Raw genomic sequence first — 10,918 nt, forward strand, 5'->3', positions numbered from 1 at the left:
TATACATTTCATTTTATACTTTCAGTACGTAGACTAAAATCAATATTAGGTTATACTTTTGTTGCTAAGCAACATGACATAAAAACCGTTGTTGGAACGTAGTGTTACCAAAACGCACTGGTTGTTTTTATATTAGAAGTTGTTCATCTAACTGATTTTTACCAATAATTATTTTATGAATACGCCATAAATTCTTTTCATGAATGATCTTAATTTTGATTGGCTAACAAAGGAATTTACCGACGTTTGACTATCTCGACTGCACTTTTTTCCCTCTTTGTTGGTGAAGCTTGATTTCGCAAAATTTATTTATTTCAGTTAGTTATGAAATGTGAGGTTAGGGTATACTATGGGGTGGGGTGGGGATGGTAGTACTTGTCCCGTTATTTTTGAATGGGCTATACACTAATGTTATCTACGTAAATATAATAATACTGTCTGTCCGTGTAACTACTTCGCAGGCTGTGGATGGATCTTCACCAAAATTGGTATGGAGGTTTATTAGGCCAACGCGGGGGTACATACACATTTTTAGATTTGCGGTTTTCATGGGCGGTTTTGCATTTTTTTACCAGTACTTCGCCCTCCTCTTGGTGGATCTTCACCAAATTTGGTATGGAAGTTCATTGGATTCATGGGGAAATACATACAAATTTTCAGTTTGCGTTTTGCGGTTTTTATGGGCGTTTTTTTACCACTACCTCACCTCCTGTAGATAGATATTAACCAAATTTGGTATGAAGGTTCTTTAGGTTCTTTACAAATTTTCAGTTTTACATTTTGCGTTTTGCAGTTTGTATGGGGTCGTTTTTGCGTTTGTTTTTTTTTTTTTTTACAATTATACATAAGTGAAGCAACTTTTCATGTGCTAAGATAGCCTTTCCTTAATCATGAATTTATATAACTCCCGTCCAGGGGACGGGTACTCCAGCTAGTTGATAATGCCTTAATACTACTCATCCCAGTCTTTTGTTACGAAAAAAATCAGTATTTGCTTTACTTCATAGAATTTCCATGAACAATGCATATCATCTTAATATTAGTCCTCTCACTTGTTCAATTACTCAGCAAATCAGTATTTATTTTACTTAATAGAGTTTCCATGAACAATGCTTATTATATATTCTAGTAGATTCTACAAAAATTGTATTCGATCATTATGCTGATCAGACTTTACTGTCATACACTTTTCTTCTCTTTTACTAATGATAACATATACATATTTCTGTTGAAAATTGAAGATCAAAGTGACATGCTAATCTATGGAACACTATATACGCCTTCGTGTATTTATATAATGTGTTTTCAGGAACTGTCTTATTTATATCTTTATTTGTTTATGAAAATTGTAGGTGTGTGTCTGCAGCCCTCAGTGAAGGTGTGATCTCCAGTGACCCGGATCTCATTAGCCTGAAGAACAGTTCTCCAAGTAAGGTTAACTATAGTTATCTTTTTGACCCGATAAGTTGCTATAAGGTTTCGTATATAAAATTTCGACCACGTTGCAGAGCAGAATATTTACAAGATGTTTCACATATCTCTGTTTGCATGTACGTACATTCCATGAAGAAATACTTTCACGTGGAATGAAGACAAAGAATACCACTATACAGGTAAAATCGGTTTCAACACTATATAACACTGTGTAACTTATAACAGAAATAGGTTCTTCCATTACAACATTGTATAGTTCCTAACGGAAATAGGTTCTTCCATTACAACACTGTATAGTTCATAACGGAAATAGGTTCTTCCATTACAACATTGTAGGGTTCATAACGGAAATAGGTTTTTCCTTTACAACATTGTATAGTTTATAATGGAAATAGGTTCTTCCATTACAACACTATATAGTTTATAACAGAAATAGGTTCTTCCATTACAACATTGTATAGTTTATAACAGAAATAGGTTCTTCCATTACAACACTGTATAGTTTATAACAGAAATAGGTTCTTCCATTACAACACTGTATAGTTCATAACGGAAATAGGTTCTTCCATTACAACACTGTATAGTTCATAACGGAAATAGGTTCTTCCATTACAACATTGTATAGTTCATAACAGAAATAGGTTCTTCCATTACAACACTGTATAACTTATAACGGAAAGAGGCTCTACTATTAGAGTTTTTACACTCTATAAGAAAAACATGTCTGATTAAAAAATGTTTATGTCTCCTATATGTAATAATTTCTTCCATAATAACCTTGTTAAGTAAAGCAATAACTAAAGGATCTCTAGTTCATCAGAATCCATTACACCTGCAGTCGTTAAAGTCCTATCTTGTGAATCCTTCTTATCATCCTTTCCAAGTAAGTAAATTCAATTACTTTCGTTTACTTAATAGTTTTAGATTTTCGAACAAGGAATAATTATTTTTAGCTCCAAATGCATACAACTGCAGCACGTGAGAAACTCAAAATATCTTATTTCCTCTTATAAAAGTATTTGTTTAACTACATCATCCATTTCATTCCTGCTACACTCAGTTACTTGGCAGAAACTTTTGTTTAACTACATTATCCATTTCATTCCTGCTACACTCAGTTACTTGGCAGAAACTTTTGTTTAACTACATTATCCCTTTCATTCCTGCTACACTCAATTACTTGGCAGAAACTTTTGTTTAACTACATTATCCATTTCATTCCTGCTACACTCAATTACTTGGCAGAAACTTTTGTTTAACTACATTATCTATTTCATTCCTGCTACACTCAATTACTTGGCAGAAAATATTTGTTTAACTACATTATCCATTTCATTCCTGCTACACTCAATTACTTGGCAGAAAACTTTTTATTCTTGTCTGTGGTGATCACGTTAAATCTACTACTTTTTCTTAGGACTAACAAAATTTTTCTCTAATCTCCTTCACTATAAAAACTTAACATACTTTTCAATAGTAATTGAAAAGCTAATTCATTAATTTTGTGTTATGCATTTCGCTTAGAGAACGTTCATATGTCTTACTCCCTTCTCTGTTTTAACTTTCACAACAGCTTTGTTTAACACAAAAGATTAGGATCACTAATATTATCACCAAATTCTAAAACTGTTATTTTTATATACCTTCATACAACATACACGTATAGCAGGCATCTGTTTAGTGTACAAACAACTAATCAGAATTCCAGGAGGTACGTACAGCTGAGTTATAATATACAATTGAATTATTCTCATCTCTCGCAAAAATGAAACAAAATCTGTCATTTTAGTCCCATAAAAATAGCAATTAGGCACCTAATATGAGACTTCATTTTAAAAATTCACTCCTCGTAAACTTTCCATAAGCAGATAGCCGTTTAGTGGACATAGCACAAATCCAAATTCTGCGGGTATTTGGCGAAAATTAATTAAATAAATAATTAGTTCTCGGGGTGCTCGAGGATTTAGCAATTCTCCTTCACTTCGCTCTCAAAATTAATTAAAGGCAACGTGAAAAAATAAAAACACATAAATGCATATATATACACATACGCGTGAGAACTGTAAAAAACTATGTTGGGAGAAGCAAGAGAGGCAGAAGCGAAGAGGTTAGGGCAGTGGCATACATCGACAAAGTATTCCAACAAACTGACACTTTTAAGGGGGGCGGGGATCTATATATCCTATGCCCGATTTAATTTTAATGTGGAAGAAACCGGAGTACCCGAAAAAAACCCACTTTTTTCTAGTTGGGGGCCTGATAAGTCTTCAAGATGTAGACTTGAAGAGATTTGCTGAGTGAGATACTGTGTTTGAGAGACCTGAAAAACGTACTAAAACGAAACAATGATAAAGTTACATATCGACGTCAGGAATGTTGTGGAAATGGATGTGGTTCCCCATGAATCTTCACGGTTTTATAACTTTAGCTGGATTGGAGGTCCTAGTCATGATTCCATTGAGAGTTGAGTGAAGTAGCTGTGGTGGCTTCGTCATCCAGTTTTCCAGGAGTAACAGATGCTGATTTGGATTGCAGGAGGCTTAAAGGTTGGGTCCCTCTGAGTGATTGTACAGGGCAGGTTAATCGCAGGCGTCTGGGAGAAGGCTGAGCGTCGCTGGTGATTATGTCAGGCGGGTGCATAGGCAGAAGAGACTTGCGGTGATTTCCCTGTTGGTGTTCTGCGACTTTGGTTTGGGAGAAGGTGGCGGCTGGCGTGGTGTTGTAGTAGTAGTAGTGGTAGACCGAGTAGGCCTGATCTGCTGTCTAGGTCGTGATTTTTCCTCCCTAAAGTGGAAGAAACAAAAGGAAAAAAATCTCTTATCAGTAGTAAATCAGTAGTGCGTAGCTACCATTTCAACAAAATATGTAGCTCTTCCAATTGTCCTGGAAATGATTCCATGAACGTACTTAATAGTCAAGGGATAGTTGTCGTTGAGAAAATCACGGATTTATTGAGTAGTAATGGACCAATCCACATTTCTCAAGAAAAAACATGACTGTTACTGATAGGCGGACGGCATTGGACGACTGGTTCCAAGATGCGCTGAGGTAGTCCCAGTTCTCTCGGGTCCGTGATAGGATGAAGATATACAACGGGTATATTGTCTGATAACTTCTGCCGAAGGTTTGTGCTTCTTAACGAAAGCACACGTATTCTTCAGCGAAAATGTGGCGGGAAGGCCTTCAATAATAAGTAGGCTTGCAGCTTCTTCTTCTTCCTGCATCCTTACTCGATCGTGGCTCGCTGACGGGAGTAGCTCAATGGACATAGCATACGAACCGTCCGTCCAATTGAAAAGTACCCGTGCTAAACGTCACATTAAACCTTACTTTCATTTACCATATTCAGCAGCATTAAGGCAGCAAAACTGAAATGGTTGCCAAACTCGAACTTCTTATGTGAATGTTTATTCATTTAAACTCGATCTTTGGGGGTCCATCTGAGTTTTTCTACCAAATTTCATCAAAATGGGTTCACCCAGTTACTCAGAACTAAAGTGACTGCTTGTCCTGACTATGACTTCTGTCGAAAGTTAAACTGACTCATATTTGAATATTATAATTTTTATCTAGCTTAGTTTAATATTGATCGTTTGTTAAGTATATCACATTTAAATTTCTTAGATGATTTATGTACTTATGAACAGTTATATTATTAATATTTTGTATTTGCGATTAGTACTTCAATATATGTCTAATCTAAATAAATGAAGCTATCCAACTTCGAAGTGCGATAGTGGAGTTACGTACTAAAACAGCTACTAATATCTAACTGATGAGTTAGTTGAATATAATAGCACTAAATTGTTTCCTCTGACTTATTTACACTATAAGTTCGTGAATACTATACTTCTGCGTAATTTCTACTCCACTGTTATGTTTTTAAACTGATTTACAGTTCTAACTCTAAGCCTAAAACTAGATTATAATTTAGTAAACTTTTGCTGCTCATAATAGTTCTAGACTTAAGTTCTTATCTAATTTGTTATTAAATGTAAGTTTGTCTGATAGATGTAAGGCCAAATTATCATGTCTTTGTATATGTATGTATGTATATGATAAGAAGTATTCATATATCTTTCATAATTTAAGTTTAAATATTAATTTTGCATAAATTCAGAAGCTTTTTCATAATTACATATTACCTGACTCGTCTATACAGTTAGGAATGGCTCTCTATAAAAATCGATATATTTTTTTATAAGATAATTAAGTTACTATGCATTACTTTTTCTGAGTAAGAAATAATTATTAGTTTCCGTGCAGAAAGTGAATAACACTGACTGACACGATTAGTTAAATTAAATAGGATTTGTGTCTGACACGTGGTGTAATTTAGACCGCTTTATCTGTGTCTCTTTTATAGCCTAGAACCACTTATAACAGTCGACTTGGATCTATAGTTAACGATGCGGAATCTAGGAACGTAGAGGCTACGTAACATAGTTATGAGTGTTAAGATATTACAAAACAGTGCAATTTATCAAGTATTTAGTGGAAGGAATATTTGACCTCTCCAAAGCTTGTAACCACTTGGTAACTCTAGAAATATTTTATGTTTTTCCTCTATTAATGTTTTGGGAAAAGAACAATAACAATTTATATGTGGCGTAGTTGATATTTTTCTCTGTATGAATTACTTTTTTGAAAGTGTATCTAAAGAATAAGGATCAAATTTGGTATAAAGGTTGAAGGTCACATAACTAATTCGACTAAAGATTTTGGCAAAATTAAAGGTCATGTGTATCTGATGTAATGCTGTAAGCATATTTAAGTTGCGGTTTTGAGGCTGTTTTCACAGTCATTGGCTATTTGAAGACGCGATAATATGTGTTGGATATTATTACTTTCTCAAGCTATCTCTCTCTATTTTACCTTGGTATACATCATTAGAACAGTGCTTTCTCATACTTACTCTGAAATGTCCAGTATGTGTTGTAAATATTCATACATTATCGAACTACATATCACTTTTCTCTCTTGTTTATCTTGAAATACACCTACTAAACAAGGCTATCCACTAATTATAGCCCTGTAAATGGTCCCACATAGTCATGTTAGAGATGCATTCTCCTTTTTTTTTCAGACTGACATACCTTTGCTATCTGTGTTGTATGAAAAACTATTTTCTTGCCCTTGACTTCAAAATTTTCCTTTTGTAATGCTAAGCATTCGAGACGATTATACCCAAAGAACAAACAATATTCTGGCATCTCCTTGGAGGAAGATATTGTTTGATAAATGCAAAGACATCTTCTTGGAGGTACACATTGTTTACCAAATATAAAGACATCTTCTTTGAAGTTACTCATTGTTTAACAAGTATATAAACACCTCCTTGGAAGTATACATTGTTTAACAAGTATAAGGACATGTCATTGGAGGTACTCATTGTTTAACAAGTATAAAGACGTCTTTTTTTAATGTACACATTGTTTAACAAGTATAAAGACGTCTTTTTTGAATGTACACATTGTTTAACAAGTATAAAGACACCTTCTTGGAGATACACCTTGTATAACAAGTATAAAGAAATCTTTGTAGCTACTCATTGTTTAACAAGTATAAAGACATCTCCTTCAATGTACACATTTCTTAACAAGTACAAAGACACCTTTTTGGAATTACTGATTGCTTGAAAAGTATAAAGGTCTTTTTTGGAGGAACATATTGTTTATCAACTATAAAGACATCTTCTTTGCAGCTAATGGTTTTCAAACGAGATCCAAAACTCTAGCGCTTTCGAATATTTCACTATTCTTCTTCAGGAAAATAAAGGGTTATGTTTAATGAGTTTAATGAAATATATAGGTATGGATGTCTACGTCACGTAAACCAGATGTTCAATACCAATTAGCCTTAAGAACTAGCCCATCATAACTTAGAGTTGTTGTTGTTGTCAGGTTTAGTTTGTGCCAAAGAGGTGTGTACAGTACACACAAGACTTAAATGTGATAATAGTTATAAGAAATGTTAATCATTTTTTATAAAGATAAAATTAAAAATAAAAATGAAATAGTGGCAAAAGGTTGAAGGAAATAGAGAAAATGATAATATGACGCAATATTTAGGAAATAATACCAATATAGAAAAATTAAAGCATAAATAATACTAATAATGTAAATTAAGTTTAATTATGAATTTAGTTTTGAAAATCTTTTCAGAGACATACGAAGGTGAACAATCCCAGGATACAAATTGATACCACTTGTTGTTACAGTATTTTACAATGTTATCCAATAAGCTTCTTTAATCTTTCTGTTTTTGTTAGATGTAAAATTTGTCTCTATACCCGTCAGTTTAATGTCTTCAAGAGAATGTCCAGGCATGTTAAAATGTTTTCTGACCGAAAGTTCTTTGTTTGTTTTGATTGTTGATTTGTGGTTATTAAAACGTTCCTCAATAGTTGTTTTGACCTACTTATTGGAAGTTACATTTTCGGCATTAAATTAAGTAAATAACGTTTTTTTTTTGTAGAGCAGGTTATGGGTTTAGTGTTTTTGAACTGCTTTTGGTTGTCTTTTTTGGAAAATTTGTCTGTTTCCTGCATGATCTTATAGGTTTGGCATCGCTAGCTATTGCAGGGAAGACTTCCACCTGATGTCGACTTAAAGTTGACTTCAGCATGAACTAAGTGTGAATGTGAAGTCTTATTTTTTCTAAAGGAAATGACAGGAACTTCTGTAAAAATGGATTTTAGTTGATCATAGAGTTGAAGGAGATAAAAGTGTTTTTTAGTATCCAGGGTACTGTAAAGCCGAATGGTATCAATCTCGATCCTGGGATTGTTGACCTTCGTAAGTAGTTATCCCCCCACTTCAGACACAAGCCCTGATTGGTCGCCTCACGAGGTGGGAGGGGGGAGAGCGGTACAGCCGATGATGCCATCAAAGACGATGACGTCGTAGTTCCATAAAGTGTTATCAGAGAGGCATTGTTAGAGAAGCGTTGCTAGGCTGCTATTACAGGCAGCCATGATGTCACAAATTGTCACAAGAGGGCGCCTTGTTAGGGGCGCATTTCTAGGCTACCATGACATCATAGGGTTGAAATTATAGTTCAATACGAGATAAATTGCCATGACACAATAATACATGTCTCAATGACTATAGTTAATCAGTTTAAATCACTAATTTATTAGTTATTTAATTTTTCTACCCATTTAAATCGACCTAAAATAAAGGCTTACCATTAATTCATTAGTTAATTAATTCAATTATAATTAATTGATCCTAAAAAGGATGCTTAACACTAATGTATTAGTTCCATACATTTTCTGACCTAAAAGGACAATATATTTAGTAAAACTTACACTTTTATTAATTTGACTTTATGCTATAACTTGACAGAATATTTCATTTACTTATTTTTACAAAGGTGGATGGTGTTCTACATTTTGTTACTAAAGCAAATTTGTTTTCATTGTGTCTCAACACGCGTCATCAATAAAACGTTTATTAAATATTGTGCATTAATTAAACTTACATTTTTACTAGTTTGACTTTATAACTTGATATAATATTTCATGTAATATTTGCTACCTCACAGTTTTATCTTACACGAGTTTTACAAGGGTGGACTTTCACATATGATCAATGTCTAGATTTAATTACCATTATTTAACGACTGTCCGTAGGATTTTAACAAATGTGCTGTTATCCACTACTTGAATGAGATCACATCTTACATTCTGTTACATAATAAATGTTATCAATACTATACAATAGTAACACTTACACTTTTTTTTTTTCAGAAATGTCTGAGGACTGAATTTTCTTCTACAGTAGATACATGTTCAAAAACACTAATACTGGAGGTACACATTGTTTAACAAGCATTAACACATCTTCTTGGAGGTACTCATTTGTTTAAGAAGTATAAAGACATCTCATGTTGTTTCCAGACTGACATACCTTTGCTATCTGTGTTTAATGAAAACCTCTTTTCTTTCCCTTGACTTCAAAATGTTCCTTTTGTAATGCTAAGCATTGGAGACAATTATATCTAAAGAACAAACAATATTCTGGTATCACCTTGGAGGAACGTATAGTTTGATAAATGCAAAGACATCTTCTTGGAGGTACACATTGTTTAACGAGTATAAAGAAATCTCATTAGGAGGCACATATTGTTTACAAGTATCTTTTTGGAGGAGTGTTTATATTATCTATTTTATTTTTACGGAAGCTTGCATAGATTCCAAGAGATTTACTTACACGAAAAAGATGATAATTTAAAACATTATCAATACTACCCTCTTAAAGATTACAACGAATATAAGATGGAAACTAGAACTTCATTGCCGTGGTTTTTCGACATATTAAACTTGCCTCTAATGAAAGTGCGTTAATGAACTGCACATTAATTACTGCTCTTTGGTTTAACATTATAATTTATTTGGTCGGTAACTGGTGTTCGCTATAATGGCATCACGGGAAATTACAAACATGGTCATATCCAATTACACGGGCTAATATCATAACTGCCATACAGTCATGCAGTTCGCTCGATAGGTTGTCAGCAGCATGTTTTTAAGTGTTATTTAGTTATTTTCTGAAGAACTTATAGTTTTAAGCTGTAGGTCATTTTTAGCTGAAAATACTGGATACAACTAAGTTTCTTGTGGCGAAACAATAGAAAAGTGATGTATCTACGTGCTTTGTATGTAATGTTAATAACGACGGTAACTGGGTGCGTTATAAGAGTGACAGTCAAATCCCATTATTCGTTTAGAGTACCTCCTCGGGAGTCTGTTTGTGAGTAGTGTTGACTAGCTGCCTTCTCTTTAACATATCAGTTCAAAATTAGAGGCAGCTACTCCTCCTCGGCAGTCTGTTGGTGAGTAGTGTTGACTAGCTGCCTTCTCTTTAACATATCAGTTAAAAATTAGAGACAGCTACTCCTCCTCGGGAGTCTGTTGGTGAGTAGTGTTGAGTAGCTGCTTTCTCTTTAACATATCATTTCAAAATTAGAGACAGCTAGCACGAATACTAGCTGCCTTCTCTTTAACATATCAGTTCAAAATTACAGACAGATAGCACGAATAATTTGGTGAGTAGTGTTGACTAGCTGCCTTCTCTTTAACACATCAGTTCAAAATTAGAGACAGATAGCACGAATAATTTGGTGAGTAGTGTTGACTAGCTGCCTTCTCTTTAACATATCAGTTCAAAATGTACAACTTCGGTGACGAGGGACCCACTTTGAGACTAATAATGGCTGGAGACGGCTTGAATGGGTAATGAAGAAAAACTTTAATATAAGTTTAACATAGAATGACAAGGTTTTGTCATCATCAGGTACAAGTAATTTACACTGACACGGATATATACAGTATTGAACAAAGAATTCACATGACCGGAACTGTTGCAAAACTTAGAAGAGGTATCTAGGCATCCCGGGGTGTTGGTTTAGAGTAGGGTTGTTGTGTTCAATTAAGATGGATTCCTTGATTTTTCGTTTGTTTATGTTGGGTTCTTTGTTT

At 34.0% G+C, this 10,918-nt stretch overlaps 1 protein-coding gene across 3 annotated transcripts in view; it reads left to right on the top strand.

The window, feature by feature from the left end:
* LOC111088004 (nephrin-like) overlaps positions 1-10,918 on the top strand; it is a 125,723-nt gene that overhangs the window by 91,637 nt on the left and 23,168 nt on the right. For all 3 annotated transcript variants that reach the window (XM_022396685.1, XM_022396686.1, XM_022396687.1), the window contains exon 11: positions 1,353-1,429. In XM_022396685.1, coding sequence (XP_022252393.1) covers positions 1,353-1,429 — 77 coding nt within the window. The remainder of the gene's footprint in view (positions 1-1,352; positions 1,430-10,918) is intronic.

This window comes from Limulus polyphemus, unplaced genomic scaffold, assembly GCF_000517525.1.
Source record: "Limulus polyphemus unplaced genomic scaffold, Limulus_polyphemus-2.1.2 Scaffold2976, whole genome shotgun sequence".
Classification (NCBI taxonomy): Eukaryota; Metazoa; Arthropoda; class Merostomata; order Xiphosura; family Limulidae; genus Limulus; species Limulus polyphemus.